The 27,705-nt window shown below is 45.3% G+C and overlaps 1 protein-coding gene across 1 annotated transcript in view; it reads right to left on the bottom strand.

The window, feature by feature from the left end:
- The window catches only part of larp1b (La ribonucleoprotein 1B), a 53,480-nt gene that overhangs the window by 13,965 nt on the left and 11,810 nt on the right, over nt 1–27,705 (bottom strand). The window contains exons 4-14 of the mRNA XM_049595801.1: nt 27,213–27,444; nt 24,222–24,395; nt 22,226–22,351; nt 21,927–22,095; nt 18,825–18,969; nt 18,392–18,569; nt 15,504–15,676; nt 15,152–15,226; nt 7,722–8,084; nt 1,344–1,458; nt 891–1,060 (exon numbers count right to left, since the gene is read on the bottom strand). Coding sequence (XP_049451758.1) covers nt 891–1,060; nt 1,344–1,458; nt 7,722–8,084; nt 15,152–15,226; nt 15,504–15,676; nt 18,392–18,569; nt 18,825–18,969; nt 21,927–22,095; nt 22,226–22,351; nt 24,222–24,395; nt 27,213–27,444 — 1,920 coding nt within the window. The remainder of the gene's footprint in view (nt 1–890; nt 1,061–1,343; nt 1,459–7,721; nt 8,085–15,151; nt 15,227–15,503; nt 15,677–18,391; nt 18,570–18,824; nt 18,970–21,926; nt 22,096–22,225; nt 22,352–24,221; nt 24,396–27,212; nt 27,445–27,705) is intronic.

Below are 27,705 nucleotides of genomic sequence, written 5' to 3'. Positions count from 1 at the left end.
GGATTATTTACTGTGATTATTCATTTGGATTATTTATTGGGATCATTTATCAGGATTATTTATTGGGATAATATATCAGGATAATTTATCAGGATTATTTATTGGGATCATTAATCAGGATTACTTATTGGGAATATTTATTGGGATCATTTATCAGGATTATTTACTGTGATTATTCATTTGGATTATTTATTGGGATCATTTATCAGGATTATTTATTGGGATAATATATCAGGATAATTTATCAGGATTATTTATTGGGATAATATATCAGGATTATTTATCAGGATTGTTTATTGGGATTATATATTGGGATCATTTATCAGGATTATATATTGGGATTATTTATTGGGATAATATATCAGGATTATTTATCAGGATTGTTTATTGGGATTATATATTGGGATCATTTATCAGGATTATATATTGGGATTATTTATTGGGATAATATATCAGGATTATTTATAAGAATTGTTTATTGGGATTATATATTGGGATCATTTATCAGGATTATATATTGGGATTATTTATTGGGATAATTTATTTGGATTATTTATCAGGATTGTTTATTGGGATTATTTATTGAGATCATTTATCAGGATTGTTTATTGGGATTATTTATTGAGATCATTTATCAGGATTATATGTTGGGATTATTTATTGGGATAATTTCCTGTTTCTACGGAGAAAATATTTTTATTTTAAATGTTAGATCTCGTCTCTCACTTCATGTTCCATACTGTCATCCCTTTTCTATTCTTACAGCTCTGACCTGTCACAGCTGCTGCACAACAACAACAACAACAACAACAACAACAACCTCCTCGTTCACACTGAGGACCTTTGACATAAAACAGGATGCTGATCACAGAGAGCGTCTCTGAGCTCACCTGTCCATCGATGGTGCCGCTCTCCTTCATGACGGGGTAGAAGCGTGGTGTCTTGTTGGGGTCCTGGCGTCCAGGGGTGCGAGGCGTTCTGGGGGTTCGGGGCTGGTGAGCGCTGGGCGACTCTGGGACCGTTGTAGGCAGAGAGCGGGCCAACTCTGCTCCGCTGTCCACTGACGACACACAAAGACCAGTCAGGTTCATTTATCATCACACAGCACCCATGATGTCATCAATATACATGCTGCTCTCAAACAGTATTACATGTTTCAGTTTTAAGTAAATTTTATGTAGGGTGTGGACACACACACACACACACACACACACACACACACACACACACACACACAGTCTTCACATCATGAATCTTCACAAACATCAAACCGGCCTAACGAAGGCTGAAGTTTAAGGAAGATCATAAACAGGAAGTTCAGCTGGTGTCAAACACAAACCCACCTGGCATGAGAGGAGGCGGGACTTCCTGGTTGGCGTTGACGGGCACTTTGGGGGTGAGAGTATCAAACTCATCTTGACTGATGAAGTTCAGCTTCTTGAAGTTCTCCGCTTCCTGCTGAGGAACAGAGGAAGAACATGAGCCGTTACAGACGGAGTAACCCACTCAAACGTATCGTCACAGACTAAACTCTGGACTGCGTATTCAGCACTGCAGGTTTTTAGTATTAGTTAAAGCTGAAACACAGATGAGTATAAAAAGATCCTGAACACTGCTCATTGTTAATGTCTCAGCTGTGCAGTCAGCAGAGCCTCAGACACATCAAACATTTGTACTGATTATTATTTTATACCTTATCAGTTCAATCGATCATTGGTTATTGTCTCAGCTTCATGAAATTTGTTTTAACCCTTTGTGTTAAGTCACATCAGTCAGCATGTGACCTGTTGTCTGTTAAAACTCATAATAATATTCTTTCCTATCTTTTAGTGCGGCTGCTCCGAGAGCTTTTAGTTAAAAATCTTTTTAGAAAGGCGCCGGTGACATCGCTGCCTCTCCTTCAGCATCTGTCCGTCCTGAGCTGTTTGACACTGTCACAACAGACACACAGAAACTCATCTGTGGGAGCAGATGACCCTCTGATAATGTAGCTTCACATTAGCTACCAAGCTAACGCTAACGTTAATGTAAAGATACATATAGCAACAACACACTTGTTTTATGAAGCACTGGGATGAAGCGCTCCTCAGTGCCCCGCTCTTTAAACACTTCGAGGAAAACCTGAATCTAACAGAGAACAGAGGTGGTGGTGGTGATGATGATGATGATGATGTCAGAAACAGAAAGCATCTTCTCCTTCACTCTTCATTCATTAAACCCAACCTCCTGCTGTATCAGAGCATTGACTCTCCCACAGGTGTCACTGATGATAAACTCTGACTTCACTATAATACAGATTTATATGTGATAAAAAATGAACTAACCAGTAAGAGAATCTATTGATCAGAGAATCTACTGATCATATATTGATCATGTGTTGCAGCTCCGCCCTCAGATATGACCTCAGAGTATCAGTGATAACAGCAGCAGATTGGAGGTGAAGGTACCTGATAGGACGGTCTGTGTGACTCACAGCAGATGTGCAGTGGACTCTGACCGTTAGACGCCACCGTCAGAAAAAACAACATCCGGGTGACCTTCGTGTGTGTGTGTGTGTGTGTGTGTGTGTGTATGTTCAGGCATGACATTTCCCACAATGCCAAAGCACACAACAAGCTGACGCCGCTGAAAACTCAACGACAACAACCACACGTCTCTTCATTCAGCTTTTAGGTCTTTATACACGTCCACCCAGTACACACACTTCACTACACACACTTCACTACACACACTTCACTACACACGCTTCACTACACCTGTACAGAGTACACACACTTCACTACACACGCTTCACTACACCTGTACAGAGTACACACACTTCACTACACACGCTTCACTACACCTGTACAGAGTACACACACTTCACTACACACACTTCACTACACCTGTACAGAGTACACACACTTCACTACACACACTTCACTACACCTGTACAGAGTACACACACTTCACTACACCTGTACAGAGAACACACACTTCACTACACCTGTACAGAGTACACACACTTCACTACACCTGTACAGAGAACACACACTTCACTACACCTGTACAGAGAACACACACTTCACTACACACACTTCACTACACCTGTACAGAGTACACACACTTCACTACACACACTTCACTACACCTGTACAGAGAACACACACTTCACTACACACTTCACTACACCTGTACAGAGTACACACACTTCACCTGTACACACACACACTTCACTACACACACTTCACTACACCTGTACATAGTACACACACTTCACTACACACACTTCACTACACACACTTCACTACACCTGTACATAGTACACACACTTCACTACACACACTTCACTACACCTGTACATAGTACACACACTTCACTACACCTGTACATAGTACACACACTTCACTACACCTGTACAGAGTACACACACTTCACTACACCTGTACAGAGAACACACACTTCACTACACCTGTACAGAGTACACACACTTCACTACACCTGTACAGAGAACACACACTTCACTACACACACTTCACTACACCTGTACAGAGTACACACACTTCACTACACACACTTCACTACACACACTTCACTACACACACTTCACTACACCTGTACATAGTACACACACTTCACTACACACACTTCACTACACCTGTACATAGTACACACACTTCACTACACACACTTCACTACACTTGTACATAGTACACACACTTCACTACACCTGTACATAGTACACACACTTCACTACACACACTTCACTACACCTGTACATAGTACACACACTTCACTACACACACTTCACTACACCTGTACATAGTACACACACTTCACTACACACACTTCACTACACCTGTACACACACTTCACTACACACACTTCACTACACTTGTACATAGTACACACACTTCACTACACACACTTCACTACACTTGTACATAGTACACACACTTCACTACACCTGTACAGAGTACACACACTTCACTACACACACTTCACTACACTTGTACATAGTACACACACTTCACTACACCTGTACAGAGTACACACACTTCACTACACACACTTCACTACACTTGTACATAGTACACACACTTCACTACACACACTTCACTACACCTGTACATAGTACACACACTTCACTACACACACTTCACTACACCTGTACATAGTACACACACTTCACTACACACACTTCACTACACCTGTACATAGTACACACACTTCACTACACACTTCACTACACACACTTCACTACACCTGTACATAGTACACACACTTCACTACACACACTTCACTACACCTGTACAGAGAACACACACTTCACTACACACACTTCACTACACCTGTACAGAGTACACACACTTCACTACACACACTTCACTACACCTGTACAGAGAACACACACTTCACTACACCTGTACAGAGAACACACACTTCACTACACCTGTACAGAGTACACACACTTCACTACACACACTTCACTACACCTGTACATAGTACACACACTTCACTACACACACTTCACTACACCTGCACATAGTACACACACTTCACTACACACACTTCACTACACCTGTACATAGTACACACACTTCACTACACCTGTACAGAGTACACACACTTCACTACACACACTTCACTACACCTGTACATAGTACACACACTTCACTACACACACTTCACTACACCTGTACATAGTACACACACTTCACTACACCTGTACATAGTACACACACTTCACTACACACACTTCACTACACACACTTCACTACACCTGTACAGAGTACACACACTTCACTACACCTGTACAGAGTACACACACTTCACTACACACACTTCACTACACCTGTACAGAGTACACACACTTCACTACACCTGTACATAGTACACACACTTCACTACACACACTTCACTACACCTGTACAGAGTACACACACTTCACTACACCTGCACATAGTACACACACTTCACTACACACACTTCACTACACCTGTACAGAGTACACACACTTCACTACACACACTTCACTACACCTGTACAGAGTACACACACTTCACTACACCTGTACAGAGTACACACACTTCACTACACACACTTCACTACACCTGTACAGAGTACACACACTTCACTACACCTGCACATAGTACACACACTTCACTACACACACTTCACTACACCTGTACAGAGTACACACACTTCACTACACACACTTCACTACACCTGTACAGAGTACACACCACACACTTCACTACACCTGTACATAGTACACACACTTCACTACACACACTTCACTACACCTGTACAGAGAACACACACTTCACTACACCTGTACATAGTACACACACTTCACTACACACACTTCACTACACCTGTACAGAGAACACACACTTCACTACACCTGTACATAGTACACACACTTCACTACACCTGTACATAGTACACACACTTCACTACACACACTTCACTACACCTGTACAGAGTACACACACTTCACTACACCTGTACTGTAGATCACACACTTCACTACACCTGTACAGAGCACACTGTTCCTACACACACTCACTACACCTGTACAGTACACACTGTTTCCTCACACACTTCACTACACAGGGGCCACTGTTCCACACACACACTGACACCTGTACAGTACTGACCACTGTTCACACACACTCACACTGACACTCAACACAGGGGCCCCACTGTTCCTCCACACTGACACTCAGCACAGGGGCCCACTGTTCCTCCACACCTGACACTCACACTGCCCCACTGTTCCTCCACCCTGACACTCAGCACAGGGGCCCCACTGTTCCTCCACCCTGACACTCAACACAGGGGCCCCACTGTTCCTCCACCCTGACACTCAGCACAGGGGCCCCACCGTTCCTCCACCCTGACACTCAGCACAGGGGCCCCACCGTTCCTCCACCCTGACACTCAGCACAGGGGCCCCACCGTTCCTCCACCCTGACACTCAACACAGGGGCCCCACTGTTCCTCCACCCTGACACTCAGCACAGGGGCCCCACTGTTCCTCCACCCTGACACTCAGCACAGGGGCCCCACTGTTCCTCCACCCTGACACTCAGCACAGGGGCCCCACCGTTCCTCCACCCTGACACTCAGCACAGGGGCCCCACCGTTCCTCCACCCTGACACTCAGCACAGGGGCCCCACCGTTCCTCCACCCTGACACTCAGCACAGGGGCCCCACCGTTCCTCCACCCTGACACTCAGCACAGGGGCCCCACCGTTCCTCCACCCTGACACTCAGCACAGGGGCCCCACCCAGACGAAGCACATCCATCACTTCCTGTCCTGGACGACTCCATCACCTCCTGCTGTAGAAAACACACACAGACTGGCTCCATCCTGGTCCTCAGCTGTGTGACCTGCTGCCTCCACCCAACACCACAAGGTGCAGCACAGAGCCGTCACCATACTGAGCTCTGAACACAGGACAGGTCTGTTCTTCTCTGCAGTGATGTTCATGAGCACGTTTATTAAAAAACATTTTACCTGCAAATGTTGGCGATGAGCGAAAGAGTCTGTGCAGACTGTGAGAGGAATGGAGCGATTATTTATTTATTTATTTATTTGTTTATATGTTTATATGACTATTTCTGACTTGTGTTCATGTGTGAGCCTGCTCCACCTCCATCTGTGAACATCACAATAAAGACATGGGAATGATTCAGTGATGAAGTCCAACTGTGTGACGGAGTGTAACCTACAGACAGACGAGGCAGCAGGTAATACAAGCAGGTCACTGGGTTCTGGAGCAGGTGTGTGTGTGTGTGTGTGTGTGTGTGTATCACCGCAGTGGGTGATAAATAGTGGTTTATTTTTGTCGTCCTCTGCAAAGTCAGACTGAACCGCTCTGTCACACTGAAGCTCTGAGGAGACGTCTCAAACACCAGCACAGTGAACACACACACACACACACACACACACACACACACACACACACACACTTTCTGTGTGTTTTCACTGACTGTGTCCCTGAACACACCACTGAAGGTATCTCAGCTGCTGTCAGCCCTAGAGTGGTCTCCTTTGGTCTGAATCAGAGAACAAATCAAAAACTTGCACGTGTGTGTGTGTGTGTGTGTGTGTGTGTGTGTAGAATAAACACCTGAACATCAGCGTGTGTTTGTGTCTGTCCTTAATGCCAGGTTCACACTACAGGATATCAGCATGATTACAGCCTGACGCAACGTCGTACTGTCATGACATGTCAGCTGCATTAAAATCATAGCTGCAAATTAAAGCACCAACAGATGTAAAAACACACAGAGACAATACATCTGTGATCAGCTCCCTAATTTCATTTTAACAATTTTTTAAATCTTTTCCAATTTCTCATTTTTTTAATTTAAAAATCAGCCTCAACAATCAGCCTCAAACATTATGAGCTCTGATAGTTTGACATTATGACAATGATGTGTTAAAATCATTGATATCTTCTTTCATTGTTTTCATGATTCTGATGTTTTTATTTTACTGTTGCTGGTTTTAATTAATCTGACCTGTGAGGACACGGTGACCTCATTAGGAGAGGCGCCACACAAATAAAATGTATTATTAATATTATTATATGAAGGTTCAGTTTCTGTCATTCATGTAATTTCAGATTTATACGTCCTCCATGTTGGTAGAGATCTGCAGGTTAATATCTGCAGCCTGAACTCTGCTCTCTTTCTACAGCGTCTCTTTGTTCGATGTTCTCTTACCTTGCTGCACTCCACCTGCTCCTCCCCTTTCCACAGGTCCTGCTCGTAGTAAAACAGCCCGTCGTTGATGGCTTTGGCGAGGTCGGCGGTGAGCTTGGCTCTGGACTCGTGGTTTCCCGTGCGGTCGCCGCCAGGGTGCTTTCGGAGATAAGGAGGGGTCTGGGTGACGATGAGAATCTTGTTGACGTCCTGGTCGTCCAGCTCATAGTCCGAGTCGTCCTCGTCGGACCAGTCGGTGAACTTGTTCTTCCTGGGCGCCATCTGCTCCATTTCTTCATCAAACAGGAAGTCCAACTCCTCCTGGTCAGGCTCGGCGGCCTGCGGAGGAGGCTGGCGGCTGCGTGGAGGCGCCTCACCGCGCTCCTGGAACGACACGGTGAGTGAGACAGAGGTTAACGAAGGAAGAGAGGAGAGCAGAAGCAGATAGATGCGAGTGGACAGCATCTGTGTTCAAGGTTAAAGGGTTAATAAAGTTTGGTTTGAGGAAACTTTATCAACCAGCAGATTTAACATGACAGACAGCGACTCCTGTTTCATCTTGTACTGTTCACAATCTGTTTAAATGGTACATGTTTTCTGAGGCTGCTGCACCTGTTGATTATATCTGACACGAACATTCTTCTTATCTGTAAAGTTAAAGTAAAACATGACGTCACAGATTTATCTTGTAGTTTGAGACGATAACTCACAGGTCCATAAACCAGGACCAGAACAGGCTCTGATGATTCATGCTCCTCTGTATCAAACATCCTCTCAGACATGGTGCAGCTGTTTTATACAATATAAATGTTCATGTGTCGTTGTACAAAACGAGACGTAGAAAATCATTTCATTTACAACAGTACTGATCACACTGCTGTCACCACAACACTTACAGTTACAGTTTAACTGTATAGTTATATGGTGAAATGAGTTTTAGTCATTTAAATGTATTCCAGTGTTTCTGTGGCATCTGGCTGGTTTTATATCAGCCTGTTCAGGTTTATACATATAATCAGAAATGCATAAATCAGACTGGTACAATAAAAAATAAATATACATATATGTATATTTATTTTTTATTGTACCAGTCTGATTTATGTTTGAGTTTTTTTGTGTTTATTTTAACAGGCCAGAAAAAACTTCAGTGCCTGAAATGTGTCGATGACCTCATGTCAGAAATCAGCTGATCACTGATGGTCGTCCTGTGACTGTGTGTTTGACATGAGGATGAGCACATGAGTTTAAGGGTTCAAGGGATAAAGGGATGAAGGGATGAAGGGATGAAGGGTTAAAGGGATGAAGGGTTAAAGGGATGAAGGGTTGAGAGGTTAAAGGGATGAAGGGTTGAGGAGTTAAAGGGATGAAGGGTTCAAGGGATGAAGGGTTCAATGGATGAAGGGTTAAAGGGTTCAAGGGATGAAGGGTTCAAGGGATGAAGGGATGAAGGGTTCAAGGGATGAAGGGTTCAAGGGTTCAAGGGATGAAGGGTTCAAGGGATGAAGGGTTGAGGGGTTCAAGGGATGAAGGGTTGAGGGGTTAAAGGGATGAAGGGTTGAGGGGTTCAAGGGATGAAGGGTTCAAGGGATGAAGGGTTAAAGGGTTCAAGGGATGAAGGGTTCAAGGGATGAAGGGATGAAGGGTTCAAGGGATGAAGGGTTAAAGGGTTCAAGGGATGAAGAATTAAAGGGATGAAGGGTTAAAGGGTTGAAGAGTTAAAGGGATGAAGGGTTAAAGGGATGAAGGGTTAAAGGGTTAAAGGGATGAAGGGTTGAGGGGTTAAAGGGATGAAGGGTTGAGGGTTCAAGGGATGAAGGGTTAAAGGGTTCAAGGGATGAAGGGTTCAAGGGATGAAGGGTTCAATGGATGAAGGGTTCAATGGATGAAGGGTTAAAGGGTACAAGGGATGAAGGGTTCAAGGGATGAAGGGATGAAGGGTTGAAGGGATGAAGGGTTAAAGGGTTGAAGGGATGAAGGGTTAAAGGGTTGAAGGGATGAAGGGTTCAAGGGATGAAGGGTTAAAGGGTTCAAGGGATGAAGGGTTAAAGGGTTGAAGGGTTAAAGGGATGAAGGGTTAAAGGGTTCAAGGGATGAAGGATTAAAGGGATGAAGGGTTGAGGGGTTAAAGGGTTGAAGGGTTAAAGGGATGAAGGGTTAAAGGGTTCAAGGGATGAAGGATTAAAGGGATGAAGGGTTGATGGGTTAAAGGGTTGAAGGGTTCAAGGGATGAAGGGTTAAAGGGTTCAAGGGATGAAGGGTTCAAGGGATGAAGGGTTAAAGGGTTCAAGGGATGAAGGGTTCAAGGGATGAAGGGTTCAAGGGTTCAAGGGTTGAGGGGTTCAAGGGATGAAGGGTTGAGGGGTTAAAGGGATGAAGGGTTAAAGGGTTCAAGGGATGAAGGGTTCAAGGGATGAAGGGTTCAAGGGATGAAGGGTTAAAGGGTACAAGGGATGAAGGGTTCAAGGGATGAAGGGATGAAGGGTTGAAGGGATGAAGGGTTAAAGGGTTCAAGGGATGAAGGGTTAAAGGGTTGAAGGGATGAAGGGTTCAAGGGATGAAGGGTTAAAGGGTTCAAGGGATGAAGGGTTAAAGGGTTGAAGGGTTAAAGGGATGAAGGGTTAAAGGGTTCAAGGGATGAAGGATTAAAGGGATGAAGGGTTGAGGGGTTAAAGGGTTGAAGGGTTAAAGGGATGAAGGGTTAAAGGGTTCAAGGGATGAAGGATTAAAGGGATGAAGGGTTGAGGGGTTAAAGGGTTGAAGGGTTCAAGGGATGAAGGGTTAAAGGGTTCAAGGGATGAAGGGTTCAAGGGATGAAGGGTTAAAGGGTTCAAGGGATGAAGGGTTCAAGGGATGAAGGGTTCAAGGGTTCAAGGGTTGAGGGGTTCAAGGGATGAAGGGTTGAGGGGTTAAAGGGATGAAGGGTTAAAGGGTTCAAGGGATGAAGGGTTCAAGGGATGAAGGGTTAAAGGGTTCAAGGGATGAAGGATTAAAGGGTTGAAGGGTTAAAGGGATGAAGGGTTAAAGGGTTAAAGGGATGAAGGGTTGAGGGGTTAAAGGGATGAAGGGTTGAGGGTTCAAGGGATGAAGGGTTAAAGGGTTCAAAGGATGAAGGGTTCAAGGGATGAAGGGTTAAAGGGTTCAAGGGATGAAGGGTTCAAGGGATGAAGGGTTCAAGGGATGAAGGGTTCAAGGGTTCAAGGGATGAAGGGTTCAAGGGATGAAGGGTTGAGGGGTTCAAGGGATGAAGGGTTGAGGGGTTAAAGGGATGAAGGGTTAAAGGGATGAAGGGTTAAAGGGTTCAAGGGATGAAGGGTTCAAGGGATGAAGGGATCAAGGGTTCAAGGGATGAAGGGTTCAAGGGATGAAGTGTTAAAGGGTTCAAGGGATGAAGGGTTCAAGGGATGAAGGGATGAAGGGTTCAAGGGATGAAGGGTTGAGGGGTTAAAGGGATGAAGGGTTAAAGGGGTCAAGGGATGAAGGGTTCAAGGGATGAAGGGTTAAAGGGTTCAAGGGATGAAGGATTAAAGGGTTGAAGGGTTAAAGGGATGAAGGGTTAAAGGGTTAAAGGGATGAAGGGTTGAGGGGTTAAAGGGATGAAGGGTTGAGGGTTCAAGGGATGAAGGGTTAAAGGGTTCAAAGGATGAAGGGTTCAAGGGATGAAGGGTTAAAGGGTTCAAGGGATGAAGGGTTCAAGGGATGAAGGGTTCAAGGGATGAAGGGTTCAAGGGTTCAAGGGATGAAGGGTTCAAGGGATGAAGGGTTGAGGGGTTCAAGGGATGAAGGGTTGAGGGGTTAAAGGGATGAAGGGTTAAAGGGATGAAGGGTTAAAGGGTTCAAGGGATGAAGGGTTCAAGGGATGAAGGGATCAAGGGTTCAAGGGATGAAGGGTTCAAGGGATGAAGTGTTAAAGGGTTCAAGGGATGAAGGGTTCAAGGGATGAAGGGATGAAGGGTTCAAGGGATGAAGGGATGAAGGGTTCAAGGGATGAAGGGTTGAGGGGTTAAAGGGTTGAAGGGTTAAAGGGATGAAGGGTTAAAGGGTTCAAGGGATGAACAGTCCCTTACTAAGCCCTAGTCCACACGAGCACGGGCATTTTTAAAACTGAACTTTTTTGGCCTCCAGTTTTTAAAAAATCTGCGTCCATACAAGTGGTGTAATAAAAATACCTCCGTCCACATGACACCGCAAATTCCACGATCAAGCAATGTAATACACATGCCAAAGCAGTAGGTGGTGATAACTCCTAACTGTAAGGCCATTGTAGCCAATCAGAAGGCAGAAAAACATCATTACTGGAAAAACAACAATCTCTGAACTCCTCCCCAATACCCACTCAGCAGAAAGAGCGTCGAAAATTCTGATTCCTCAGCAGCTCCGTGAGAATCACTGTGTCATCATGTCACTGAGTAGCGTCAGTTGTATGATACAGCCACAAAGTGCTGATATACTGCTAAATAGCAGCAGTATTTTGTTTAGGTCCATCCTCAAATCATCTCTCGCACACACTGGATCAGGTAATAACACAGCTGTTTTCTGTTTACATCGCACACTGACGTCATACAATGGAGACGAGACAAAATAACTGCGGTACATGAGTGCTGACACTGGACTTTTCCAGAAAGTTCACCCTGGACTCCGGTTACAAATAACTCCGGTTACAGGGGCCCAAAACTGTGGTTACGTGTGGATGAAAGGCCAAACCATGAGCAAAGAGTCACGGTGTTATAAATACCCGCGTTGGTGTGGACAGCCCCTCAGATAGTACCTATCTAACCTCAAACACAGCTGTAAGACCTAATATATATTTAGATTGCTTCTCCCCAATTTCTCTTCAAGAATTGACCGCAGCGATTTCTTCATCTAAATCATCAACGTGTCTCTTAGACCCCATCCCAACTAGGCTACTTAAGGAGGTCTTACCTTTAGTTAACACTCATATATTAGATATGATCAATATATCCTTATTAACAGGCTATGTACCACAGTCTTTTAAGGTAGCTGTAATTAAACCTCTCCTAAAAAAGCCCACCCTGGATCCAGAGGTGTTAGCCAACTATAGACCAATATCTAATCTTCCCTTTATGTCAAAGATCCTTGAGAAAGTAGTCGCAGACCAGCTGTGTGATTTTCTCCATGATAATAATTTATTTGAGGAATTTCAGTCAGGATTTAGAGTGCATCATAGCACTGAGACAGCTCTAGTTAAAATTACAAATGACCTTCTGATTGCTTCAGACAAAGGACTCGTCTCTGTACTTGTTTTATTAGATCTTAGTGCGGCGTTTGACACAATTGACCATCAAATTCTACTGCAGAGACTGGATCACTTAATTGGCCTAAAAGGTTCTGCACTGAGCTGGTTTAAATCTTATTTATCTGATCGTTTTCAGTTTGTTCACATTCATAATGAATCATCCTTACGTACTAAAGTTTGTCTTGGAGTTCCGCAAGGTTCTGTGCTCGGACCAATCCTATTTACTCTATATATGCTTCCTTTAGGTAACATCATTAGAAATCACTCTATAAATTTCCATTGTTATGCGGATGATACTCAGTTGTATTTATCTATGAAGCCAGAAGAAAGCAATCAATTAACTAAACTCCATAATTGCCTTAAAGACATAAAAACCTGGATGAGCACCAATTTCCTGATGTTAAATTCAGACAAAACTGAAGTTATTGTTCTTGGCCCCAAACAACTCAGAGACTCTTTATCTGATGACATAGTTTCTCTAGATGGCATTGCTCTGGCCTCTAGCACTACCGTAAGAAACCTCGGAGTGATATTTGATCAAGATTTGTCTTTTAATTCTCATTTAAAACAAACCTCACAGACTGCATTTTTGCATCTGCGTAACATTGCGAAAATTAGGCCTATCCTGACCTGAAAAGATGCAGAAAAATTGGTCCACGCTTTTGTTACCTCAAGGCTGGATTACTGTAACTCTCTATTATCAGGTAGCTCTAGTAAGTCCTTAAAAACTCTCCAGCTAATTCAGAATGCAGCAGCACGTGTACTAACAGGAACTAAGAAACGAGATCATATTTCTCCTGTTTTAGCTTCTCTGCACTGGCTCCCTGTAAAATCCAGAATTGAATTTAAAATCCTACTGTTAACTTATAAAGCTCTAAATGGTCAAGCTCCGTCATATCTTAGAGAGCTCATAGTGCCATATTATCCCACCAGAACACTGCGCTCTGAGAACGCAGGGTTACTCGTGGTCCCTAAAGTCTCCAAAAGTAGATCAGGAGCCAGAGCCTTCAGCTATCAGGCTCCTCTCCTGTGGAATCATCTTCCTGTTACGGTCCGGGAGGCAGACACCGTCTCCACATTTAAGACTAGACTTAAGACTTTCCTCTTTGATAAAGCTTATAGTTAGGGCTGGCTCAGGCTTGCCCTGTACCAGCCCCTAGTTAGGCTGACTTAGGCCTAGTCTGCCGGAGGACCCCCCTATAATACACCGGGCACCTTCTCTCCTTCTCTCTCTCTCTCTCTCTCTCTCTCTCTCTCTCTCTCTCTGTCTCATTGTGTCATACAGATTACTGTTAATTTATTATGCTGATCTGTTCTGTACGACATCTATTGCACGTCTGTCCGTCCTGGAAGAGGGATCCCTCCTCAGTTGCTCTTCCTGAGGTTTCTACCGTTTTTTCCCCGTTAAAGGGTTTTTTGGGGAGTTTTTCCTGATCAGCTGTGAGGGTCATAAGGACAGAGGGATGTCGTATGCTGTAAAGCCCTGTGAGGCAAATTGTGATTTGTGATATTGGGCTTTATAAATAAAATTGATTGATTGAAATTGATTGATTGATTGATTGATTGAAGGGATGAAGGGTTAAAGGGATGAAGGGATGAAGAGTGAGATAAAGGTTGATAAACTAATCCTCTGAGGTGAAGCCTGTGTTAAGTGCAACACACACTGCCGCCGGCGCGGTGATGTGGCCGTCAAGTGCCGCCCCCCAACACACATTGGCAGCGGCACCGTCGACACCAAAGTGTATTTCACACCCCAGCCTGCTAGGTGGCTGTACCTACACTAGTTGCCAACGGTTGCCATCTGCTAGTAATGGAAGGAAAAGAGGAAAAACTTTGAGGCAACAACAACTTGGATTTCACAGGTGAGTTTCTTATCAAAATCATCTTATTAAAAATTTGAAAAACTTAGTAACGTTAAGCATCCAGATACCCCTTTGCAAGCTGCAACTGGAGTTGATACTACGGCGGCCGAGACGTACATAAAAGGCTTTTCTCGCAGCGCCGGCCTCGCTGGAAATAGAGCAGCAGTGGGTTTGTTCATAGAATATAATGGAGGCGGGCGTTCTGACGTGTGGCGTATGGCGGCGGTGTGTGTTGCACTTTAGACAAGTGTGACAGTAAAGTGAAGGAGCAGCTCAGAGATGAAGATGAAGATGAGGTGATGACATAATCAAAGTGAGAGCATGAAGTACTCAACTGTTGAGGGGAGGAGGTCAGGGTGGAGCGCTGAGGGAGGAGAAGAGCCCACAACACACACATCATCACTGACATGCTGTCGGGTGGAGCAGGATGGAGCAGGATGGAGGAGGGTGGAGGAGGATAGAAGAGGGTGGAGGAGGATAGAGGAGGGTGGAGCAGGATGGAGGAGGATGGAGGGGAATGGGGGAGGGTGGAGCAGGATGGAGGAAGATGGAGGAGGGTGGAGGATAGAGGAGGTTGGAGGAGACAGACAGGGATGATGATGAGGAAACCACAGAGAGAAAGAGGTGATGATGATGAAGAGATGAAGAATATAAACACGTCTATCTAAGGCCTGAGTCACTGTGTACCTTTCCAGAGGGCTGACGGTGGCGTTTCTCCACCTGGATCCAGGCGTCAGGTTCAGGGTCGGGCTGGGGGGCTGTTTTGGCTGAGAGGGAGTCCTGGCTGGAGGAGCTGGGCTCAGCTGAGGAGTCCTGAGGCTCAGCTGACTCAGGAGGAGTCTTCTTCACAGGTGATGAAGCTGAATATATACAAATATATAATTTACCGCTCACCGACGGCTCACACTGAATATATACACATATATATGTGTCTATATTTATATAAATACACACACACACACACACACATATATATACATATATATGTGTGTGTGTGTGTGTGTGTTCATGGTGATGAGGGAACGTGAGGGAATGTGTGTGTGTTCATGGTGATGATAGAACGTGTGTGTGTATTCATGGTGATGAGGGAACATGAGGGAATGTGTGTGTGTTCATGGTGATGATAGAACGTGTGTGTGTGTGTTCATGGTGATGAGGGAACATGAGGGAATGTGTGTGTGTTCATGGTGATGAGGGAACGTGAGGGAATGTGTGTGTGTTCATGGTGATGATAGAACGTGTGTGTGTGTTCATGGTGATGAGGGAACATGAGGGAATGTGTGTGTGTTCATGGTGATGATAGAACGTGTGTGTGTGTTCATGGTGATGAGGGAACATGAGGGAATGTGTGTGTGTTCATGGTGATGAGGGAACGTGTGTGTGTGTTCATGGTGATGAGGGAACGTGAGGGAATGTGTGTGTGTTCATGGTGATGAGGGAATGTGTGTGTGTTCATGGTGATGAGGGAACGTGAGGGAATGTGTGTGTGTTTATGGTGATGAGGGAATGTGTGTGTGTTCATGGTGATGAGGGAACGTGAGGGAATGTGTGTGTGTTTATGGTGATGAGGGAATGTGTGTGTGTTCATGGTGATGAGGGAACGTGTGTGTGTTCATGGTGATGAGGGAACGTGTGTGTGTTCGTGGTGGTGAGAGAACGTGTGTGTGTTCGTGGTGGTGAGAGAACGTGTGTGTGTTCGTGGTGGTGAGAGAACGTGTGTGTGTCACTGGCTACGGTTCCATGATGGCTTCTCATTCAGAATGAAATGAATCTGAATGAAATCATTCTGAATTAAAGTCTTTCCAGGTAGTTTACATGGGAAATATTCATTCTGAATGAGGGTTTACACAGAGATCAGTTTAATCGCCTTTATTCAGGTCTGCGCAAGGTTTGGGGCAGGGAAGGTTTCTGATTGGATAGGGGGCGGGGCGGATGTTACGTGTTTACGTTTACCGGAAGAAAACACTGTAGTCCTCGCTCCGGATAACAAGATGCTTGACGACGCCGTTCTTAGTGCCTTTTTCAGGCTTGTTTTGCTGATATTCTTGAAGCAGCAGTACGACAACAACCTTGTTCTGCTAATGCTTCGTCTGTTGAGGAGGAGAAGGGAGGTAGAAGGTCGAAGAAGGGAGGTAGAAGACCGTGCTGTGGCGAATGGAAACCGGTGAGTGCAACGAGTCCGATTGCTCTGTATCAGCCCGTTGCTATGCACACTATATACGTCACTGCACCAGAAGGGCAAGGAAACGAGCATGTCCAGAAAGACCGGAATGAATTTAAAGAGGAATGAGTGTATACATGCACACAAGATTCTCTCATTCGGAATTAGAAACGGAATAAACCACCCCCAATCAGAATGACCATTTTTTATTCCGAATGAAAAGTGGAATTAAACTGTCCATGTAAATGTACAAAGTGTTGTGTTTGAACAGGAACCATCAGGTTGTAGCTTCACTCAGAAAACTTGTTAGTACGATCGGTTCTAGGGGTGTAACGGTATTTGTATTCGTCCCGTGCTGTCACAGTACGGGTGTCACGGTTTGGTGCATGCAGTCATACAACGAATACGTCTGAGTGAGTATTAAAAAAAAAGTCGTGTCCTTACTTCAATCCAGGTGGCGGTAATGAGCCTAAAAGCTGCCAGCAACCGTCATTACAGACAAAAAAGAAGCAGTTACAAAAACAGACGAAGAAGAAAGGTGATGGAGAGTGTGGAGTTAGAAGAGCCGCCGGCTTCATTTAAATCACCCTTATGGGAACACTTTGGCTTCCCAGTGCAACATAACAGCGATGGCACACGAGTGGTGGACCGGACAAAGACTGTCTGTCTGCGATGTTTCACTGAGGTGTGGTACGTCTCTGGAAACACATCAAACATGTTAATGCATATAAGACGGCATCATCCTGATATGTCTATCACTGGTGCGAAGAAAAAACAACTTGTGTGCAACAACTTATCCCCGCTGCTTTTAAGCAGCCTCTTGACATGAACACAGACAGGGCCAAAAACATCACCGAAGTTTTATGTTTCATTCTTTTTCTACTTTTATAACAGGAGATGGTTTTTAGTTTTGCAGTCAATTGGTGTCTGTTCAAAATAAATTTAACAAAGCTAGTGTAATACATGTGTGACTTTTGTTGCTTTTTTCCCGCTGTACCGAACCCGTACCGAAGCGTGACCCTCACACCGAGGTACGTACCGAACCATGACTTGTGTGTACCGTTACACCCCTAATGAGTTCATCACCACACCTTCACTTTAACACCTCTTCATTTTGGTGTCAAAGAACAACGACGGAGGAGACAAAGAATGTGAAAGAAGAATGCTGAAGGAGAGGAATGTAGAAGAAAGTCAAAGAAAAAGCCGACTGAGGAGGAAGAAGAATGTTAAGGTAGAAGAAGAAGAATGTTGGAGGAGGAGAAAATAAAGAAACAGAAGAGGGAGAAGAATGCTGAAAAAGAAGAAGAAGACAAAGAAAAAGAAGAAGACAAAGAAGAAAGATGAGGAGAAGAAAAGGTGAGGGAGAGTAGCAGCAGCAGCAGTAGAAGAAGAAGGATCAGAGCTGAATACTGACCAGAGTTTGTGGAGCTGAGGTTCTGTCGAGGGACGAACTCAGGACAGTTGATGAGCTGAGAGAAGTCAGTACGAGGGGAGCCGATGATGGGGGGGGTGGGGATGGGCCAACGCTCAGGGTCAGTTTTACAGCGAACTTTATCATCCACCAGCTCCACCTCTTTACTGCTCTTCAGGGCCTGGAGATAGAGTATTGATTTAATATAATTATTAGATAGTCATCACTTATTAATCATATTTATTACATGTATTAAATCCAGGTTAAACACAGGTCCCTGTGAGTGAATCCCAGAGAGTAGTCAGGTCCCACAGCCTGTACCTTCACTCAGTGAGAATCTCTACAAACATTATTCTTCTCACAGAGCTGAAGCTCCAGGTCAGCCTGCAGAGGATGGTGATGATGGTGATGAAGATGATGATGGTGGTGGCATTACCTCCATGATGAGGCTGATGTCCATGGTGAGGGCCTGCACTCTGTGGAAGCTGGCGATGAGGGAGATGGGGAGGAAGCCCTGAGCGTCCATCTTCCTCCTCAGGAAGAAGTCTCGCTCCAGGTTGTGGAGGCTGAAGTAGTACTCACTGCAGGAGGAAGACGAGGAGGAAGAGGAAGAGGAAGAGGGGGAGGAGGAGAAGATGCATTCAGTGCTCATCAAACAGCTTGTGAATTCATCCAATCAGGATCAAACCAATAACCAACCAACATTAACCCTTTAGTTACTGTTAACTGGGACAGACTGGTTTCCAGTACCATCCACCTCTCTACTGGCACATAGCTGCTTTCACACTGCCTGGTCACAGCGAGTATATCGCTCCATTATGTTGCCTCGCTGCGCTGTATGTAAGGTTAGATTGTGGAACATTGGGAGAGAGTTGTCTCGTCTCTGAGCCGGAGACAGAGACAGTGACAGGTGTATAACCAGGACAGGTGTATAACCAGGACAGGTGTATAAACAGGACAAGTGCAGGACAGGTGTGATGTTTTTAATGTCTGTTAGAGATTTAAAGAAGCAGTTAGCAGCTAACTCAAAGAATAACAGCAGCTGTTAGCAGTTAGTGGCTAACTCAAAGAAGAACAGCAGCGTTAGCAGTTAGTGGCTAACTCAAAGAAGAACAGCAGCTGTTAGCAGTTAATGGCTAACTCAAAGAATAACAGCAGCTGTTATCAGTTAGTGGCTAACTCAAAGAAGAAGAGCAGCTGTTATCAGTTAGTGGCTAACTCAAAGAAGAACAGCAGCTGTTAGCAGTTAGTGGCTAACTCAAAGAAGAACAGCAGCTGTTAGCAGTTAGTGGCTAACTCAAAGAAGAACAGCAGCTGTTAGCAGTTAGCAGCTAACTCAAAGAAGAAGAACAGCAGCTGCTAGCAGTTAGCAGCTAACTCAAACAACGAGGTCCAGGAGCTCCTCACCCTCGAAGCAGAGGACGAGATCAGCCACCATGTAACAGGGACGCTAAATGATTGTTATTGACATGTGATATCATTGTTATTGTTTATAAAGAGCTGCTGACACGTATGTTATATGTCACACTAGAGACTGACTTTTGGTTCTGTGTAAAAATACAAAGTAGACATAAAGAAGTGACGTCGTAGTGACATCTCTGTGTGAGGAGGGCTGGAGACTGTGGAAAATATGACAAGATGTGATGTGATGTCACAGACGTGTTTCAGTGTTCAGATGAGCTCCATGTCACCATCAGACAATCTGTAGTTTTATTATTCCTCTACATGTTCCTGAAAAACACAGGAAATGTAAAATCCTCTGACTTTCTCAGTCACCACACACACACACACACGTCAGTGTGTGAAGTTCAGCCTGCAGGCGGTGAACAGCCATGTCTTCATGTGTGAGTGAGCAGCCTGAATAACACCGAGGGAGACGAGAGGAATGCCCCCCCCCCCCCCCCCAACACAGGTTTTTTTCCCCACTTCCTGTCTCAGTATAATTCATCACGTCCCTCTGAAGCTCTCAGACTATATTTAGAGTCAACCCCCCCCCCCCCCCAAGGCTGCTGCTGCACCCAGGACAGAGAGAACGCTGCCCCCTGCAGGACACCACCAACACACAGGACCTACACTCTGTACACACACACCTGTACATCAGTCACACACTTACAACCTGCTCTGTACACACACACCTGTACATCAGTCACACACTTACAACCTGCTCTGTACACACACACCTGTACATCAGTCACACACTTACAACCTGCTCTGTACACACACACCTGTACATCAGTCACACACCTACAACCTGCTCTGTACACACACACCTGTACATCAGTCACACACCTACAACCTGCTCTGTACACACACACCTGTACATCAGTCACACACCTACAACCTGCTCTGTACACACACCTGTACATCAGTCACACACCTACAACCTGCTCTGTACACACACACCTGTACATCAGTCACACACCTACAACCTGCTCTGTACACACACCTGTACATCAGTCACACACTTACAACCTGCTCTGTACACACACCTGTACATCAGTCACACACCTACAACCTGCTCTGTACACACACCTGTACATCAGTCACACACCTACAACCTGCTCTGTACACAACGTGTTGTTTAAACGCTCTGAACAATAACATTGTGGCGTCCATGTTGTTTCCACATTACAACTTAAACCTGATAGACACTCTGAATTCGAACCGTCCAAGGAGTACATGAATGCACCATAGGCGTTGGCTGGGGGAGGTCATGACCTGAGTTTGATTTAAACAGTCCTCCTTCCTAGTGACACTCTACACTGCAGATTTAGGAGAACTGAGAAGACGACATGTCACAAACCAGAACAACAACCAGTTTAACTCAGGACTCAGAAACACCGTCCTCCTCTACATCTGTGGCTTCTGAATAATTGATCAGTTGATCCGATCACACCTGATCAGATCGATAGAGGAGAGGAGCTGCTGTTAGTGAGTGAAAGCAAACATTAGACCCACTGATGTTCAGTTTCACTTTCACTGCTCCTGATGTCCTGCTGCTGATAAACAGTTCAGCTCCAAAAACAGAACGTCTAAACATGGTGGCAGGACGTCACAGATGAATAACTGTGGGGGAAACCCTGAGTTAAAGATGTTTCTATCACAGTATTACTGCAGGGTCGTCAACATCAGAGGACTTAAACCTCAGTAATGTAAGACACAACATGTCGGCTCACAGTATGAAAACTGGAACCTGTAATCATGATCCAATCAGCTCTGTGATGTCACTGCAGGATGGTTCATTGGTCCATCCTGTGTACGTCTTTAATAACGTTCATCATCTGACACATTCAGTTATTAACCTCCCCCTTTATAAACACACACACACGCACACATCATCTTCATGTTCTCCACCCGTTTCCTTCATTAATTATGAATAAATAAGTTATTAACTGTGCTCCTGAAGAGGGGACACGTATCAATGAATTGTTTCATTGATTCATCAGGTGGTTTGATCTACTTCCTGTCTGTGCTGTAAAACATCCTTCCTACTGACAGTCAGACGCCACTTCAGCTGGACTCAAACAGAAACACTCACATTTGTCGTTTGATGTATTCTTTCAGGAGCTTTTCATCCACCGTGTACATCTGGACCTTGTTTCCATCATCGTAGTAATAAACCATGTTGGTGCCGAACTCTGAGGGAACCTGAACGGAGCCGTCGGACGACTGAGAGTCTCTGAAGCTCTGAGAGAATTCGTAGCGGCCTGAAGGAGCAGATACAAACATGTGTCAGAGGGTCTGAGCACTGATCAGCTGTGGCCTGCTGAAGGAAACTTTAATGTTCCCCTGAGGGGGAACAATGGCGGTTAACATGGTGTCAAACTAAAACCATACCTCGGCCTCGACCTCTCCCACGCCCACGTCCTTTCCCCCGGCCTCGTATTCCTCCACGAACGCTCCCGCCGTCACTTCTCACGCTGGTGGTGTCATCCCCAAAGTCCCGAGGCTCTCTTCTCCAACCTGACAACAAGACAACAGGAAGGCTAAGTGCGATCCTACAGATACAGCAGGTAGAGGGTCATGAGACAGGGTGAGAAAAAGTAACAGGAAGTTATCAATCAATTAATGGACGCCATTTTGAGTTGAATAAGTGAACTGTTAGGTGGTGAAATGATGACAAAGATTCTCCCTGACGACTCTGGCTGTTATTACTGTCATTATATTTACGTATCTGTGTGTTTGAGTCCAAAACACTGACAGGAAATGTGAAACAGTCAGATCGGACTTTATCTGAAATCTGTGACATCATCTGCTGAGACGGATACACAGATCGACCAGATCGACAGATCGTGATGTGTTCAACGACCTCCTGTACTGACAGTATGTGTGATGTGTTCAACGACCTCCTGTACTGACAGTATGTGTGATGTGTTCAACGACCTCCTGTACTGACAGTATGTGTGATGTGTTCAACGACCTCCTGTACTGACAGTATATGTGATGTGTTTAATGACCTCCTGTACTGACAGTATATGTGATGTGTTTAATGACCTCCTGTACTGACAGTATGTGATGTGTTTAATGACCTCCTGTACTGACAGTATGTGTGATGTGTTTAATGACCTCCTGTACTGACAGTATATGTGATGTGTTCAACGACCTCCTGTACTGACAGTATGTGTGATGTGTTTAATGACCTCCTGTACTGACAGTATATGTGATGTGTTTAATGACCTCCTGTACTGACAGTATATGTGATGTGTTCAACGACCTCCTGTACTGACAGTATATGTGATGTGTTTAATGACCTCCTGTACTGACAGTATGTGTGATGTGTTTAATGACCTCCTGTACTGACAGTATATGTGATGTGTTTAATGACCTCCTGTACTGACAGTATATGTGATGTGTTCAATGACCTCCTGTACTGACAGTATGTGTGATGTGTTTAATGACCTCCTGTACTGACAGTATGTGTGATGTGTTTAATGACCTCCTGTACTGACAGTATATGTGATGTGTTCAATGACCTCCTGTACTGACAGTATATGTGATGTGTTCAATGACCTCCTGTACTGACAGTATATGTGATGTGTTCAATGACCTCCTGTACTGACAGTATATGTGATGTGTTCAATGACCTCCTGTACTGACAGTATATGTGATGTGTTTAATGACCTCCTGTACTGACAGTATGTGTGATGTGTTTAATGACCTCCTGTACTGACAGTATGTGTGATGTGTTTAATGACCTCCTGTACTGACAGTATATGTGATGTGTTCAACGACCTCCTGTACTGACAGTATGTGTGATGTGTTTAATGACCTCCTGTACTGACAGTATATGTGATGTGTTTAATGACCTCCTGTACTGACAGTATATGTGATGTGTTCAACGACCTCCTGTACTGACAGTATATGTGATGTGTTTAATGACCTCCTGTACTGACAGTATGTGTGATGTGTTTAATGACCTCCTGTACTGACAGTATATGTGATGTGTTCAATGACCTCCTGTACTGACAGTATATGTGATGTGTTCAATGACCTCCTGTAGTGACAGTATGTGTGATGTGTTCAATGACCTCCTGTACTGACAGTATATGTGATGTGTTCAATGACCTCCTGTAGTGACAGTATGATGATGAGTCTCTTCTGAGTGATGAAGGCTCAGAGATCAGACTTTGAATCAGTCTGATGAGATGTAACGACCCACTGGGAGCAGATTGATTAAAGAACATTAAATTAAAACACAGCGTGCTCCCATCATGCACTGCATTAGTACGGAGACAGACGCCGACACAGAGACAGATGGTAGCTGAGACAGAGCGAAGCCAGCAGCAGAGTGAGGAAACACGACACAGACTGAAGGCGTGAACACAACACTTACTCCTGCTGCTATCATGCGCCCTGTTACTATGGAGTGTATGATTGGGCGACACGGGGTCGGGTGAGTCGCTGGTGGGCTCTGCGTCTGAGCGTGCCGTACCCCCGCCGGGCGTCTTGTCGCCGTCATCCGTGGACGCCTCCTCCAGCGGCAAAGAAACCCACTTACGTTTGTTACCTGGCGATGATTGCAAACCGAAAACACAGCGTGAAGAGGTTTGATCCAAAACAAACAAACAAAAGAACCCGCTGGAGATCCAGTTTGGATCAAATGACATCATCAGTGTGAGTCTGTGACATAATGATCCAGTTTAACCCTTTCACCTCCTCCATACCTGCAGGCTTTGTTAAATAATACTTTACAGGGTTCCCTCACACAGGACTTTTCAAGGACCCAAAGTCTTTGTGTTTCTGTGCTTGCCGTTCTTCAAACACATCAGATTCAAACTATTAAAACATCATTTAAGAGCGCCGGCACACGTGAAGAGAGACGAACGCAGGGAGACGCTGAAGAAACACACGTGATGGGAAACAAAACGCTGTCGTACATTAACAGCTCCAGGAAATTAATCTAATGTCATGTTTCACTACATTTAAGATTACTGACACTATTTATTTCATTACATTCCACAAAATTCCAGGACTTTTCCAGGCCTGGAAAATGCTGAATCTGATTCATCTGACATCATTCTGAGTCGGATACACTAATTGAACCATCACGAGGTGAGTGACTGATGTACAGATGATCATTTAGGAGGTGAAATATTCCTTTAACCCTGTCAGTGATTGTCAAACAAAACAAGATGGCGACGACCAAAGTGCCAAAAACCACTGTGTGACATCACTGTAGCTGATTTCATTATTTTAAACAGTCTACGGTCGGTACGACTGAGGACGGACTCACGTTAAATCAATCTGTGTCAGAATTGAGCACATCTGGGTTCTGGCTGCGACGAGGCCACCGAAGGGGACAACTGACACGCTCTGGTTTTAATCTGTGTGACTGTCCTCACGTCTCAGTGAGGGTTCATGTCTGCATTTGTTTTTCAACGATACGTGTGTAAACATGAGGACGATGGCCAATGAAAAGGCTCCATTCTCTACAGAGTGCTGCTGATTGGACAGAGACTCTGCTCCAGTCTGTCTCAGAGCCTCACTTCACTTCTGACTCTTGACAACTACAGTTATTCTGTCGTTATTAAAGATGTACCAAAAAGGTTCAGCTGGTCCCAGAACTGAACCATGTCCAACGAGACGCGTTGGCGTGGTATGTGTGTCTTATTGGGCGGCAGGACCGCGATGGCGTGGTGTGTGTCTTATTGGGCCGGCAGGACACGTTGGCGTGGTGTGTGTGTCTTATTGGGCGGCAGGGACGCGTTGACGTGGTGTATGTCTTATTGGGCGGCAGGGACCACGATGGCGTGGTGTGTGTCTTATTGGGCGGCAGGACACGATGGCGTGGTGTGTGTCTTATTGGACGGCAGGGACACGTTGACGTGGTGTGTGTGTCTTATTGGACGGCAGGGACATGATGACGTGGTGTGTGTGTCTTATTGGACGGCAGGGACACGTTGACGTGGTGTGTGTGTCTTATTGGACGGCAGGGACACGATGACGTGGTGTGTGTGTCTTATTGGACGGAAGGGACACGATGACGTGGTGTGTGTGTCTTATTGGACGGAAGGGACACGATGACGTGGTGTGTGTCTTATTGGACGGAAGGGACACGTTGACGTGGTGTGTGTGTCTTATTGGACGGCAGGGACATGATGACGTGGTGTGTGTGTCTTATTGGACGGCAGGGACATGATGACGTGGTGTGTGTCTTATTGGACGGCAGGGACATGATGACGTGGTGTGTGTGTCTTATTGGACGGCAGGGACACGATGACGTGGTGTGTGTGTCTTATTGGACGGCAGGGACACGTTGACGTGGTGTGTGTGTCTTATTGGACGGCAGGGACATGATGACGTGGTGTGTGTGTCTTATTGGACGGCAGGGACATGATGACGTGGTGTGTGTGTCTTATTGGACGGAAGGGACACGATGACGTGGTGTGTGTGTCTTATTGGACGGCAGCGACACGATGACGTGGTGTGTGTGTCTTATTGGACGGCAGGGACACGTTGACGTGGTGTGTGTCTTATTGGACGGCAGGGACACGTTGACGTGGTGTGTGTGTCTTATTGGACGGCAGGGACATGATGACGTGGTGTGTGTGTCTTATTGGACGGCAGGGACATGATGACGTGGTGTGTGTCTTATTGGACGGCAGGGACATGATGACGTGGTGTGTGTGTCTTATTGGACGGCAGGGACATGATGACGTGGTGTGTGTGTCTTATTGGACAGAAGGGACATGATGACGTGGTGTGTGTCTTATTGGACAGAAGGGACATGATGACGTGGTGTGTGTCTTATTGGACGGCAGGGACACGTTGACGTGGTGTGTGTGTCTTATTGGACGGCAGGGACACGTTGACGTGGTGTGTGTGTCTTATTGGACGGCAGGGACACGTTGACGTGGTGTGTGTCTTATTGGACGGCAGGGACACGTTGACGTGGTGTGTGTGTCTTATTGGACGGCAGGGACACGTTGACGTGGTGTGTGTGTCTTATTGGACGGCAGGGACACGTTGACGTGGTGTGTGTGTCTTATTGGACGACGAGGTGGCAGCAAACATGAGATGAAGAGCAACATATGACATCATGAGAGCAGAACATGCATCAATCTGAGCGGTCCCTGATCAATACGGTTATTGACAGACATGCTTCCTGTCTGCAGCACTCGGCGAACACATTCACCTCCAGGTACACGTGAAGACTCGTTATGTCAGAGACGAGTCGTTAAGGTTGATGTTGTGGAGATGAATCATTTCGCAGGTCAGAGAAGAAACCAGTTTTAATCTGATCAATAATCAGCTGATTGGTTTACAGGACGCTGATCAACATGCTTCAGTCAGACAGAGACGATAACATAAAACATGTCCTCACCCTCACCTCCCCTCTTCTTCAGCCCGCCGCTCTTGGCGTCCTGACCCGTCTTGGACTCTCCGTCTTTGGGCAGCTCTCCCAGCGGCTCCAGCTGAGCCTCCTGGTTCTCTTTGCTCTCACCGCCATCATGGCTGCTCTCGGACTTCCTCTCCGTTCGATCCCTCCTCTTCTCCTTCTCTCTGCGTGACGACGGCGGCTTCTTCCCGTTGTTGTTCAGGACATTTTGTTGTTGCTGGAAGATTTAAATCACACTGGTGAAACCTCACAAGGCTTTTTTTATTCTTTCACATTCTCTTTATCAATCTGCTGAAACTTTTGTCTTCATACACAGATTAAAGAGCTACAGACTGAGGTGTGTCACTGTCACTGTTAACACACCTACAGAACAGACTGTCTCATACTTAACTCCTCATCTACTCACAGAAATTATTTAATTTGTTGCTCTGACGGCTCTGTACTGTGCAGATGTTTTTGCTCCGACAGTCAGCCTGAC

The sequence above is a fragment of the Epinephelus fuscoguttatus genome, linkage group LG14 (genome assembly GCF_011397635.1).
Source record: "Epinephelus fuscoguttatus linkage group LG14, E.fuscoguttatus.final_Chr_v1".
In the NCBI taxonomy this organism is placed as follows: domain Eukaryota; kingdom Metazoa; phylum Chordata; class Actinopteri; order Perciformes; family Serranidae; genus Epinephelus; species Epinephelus fuscoguttatus.
This window is presented reverse-complemented; position numbering and strand designations above follow the sequence as displayed.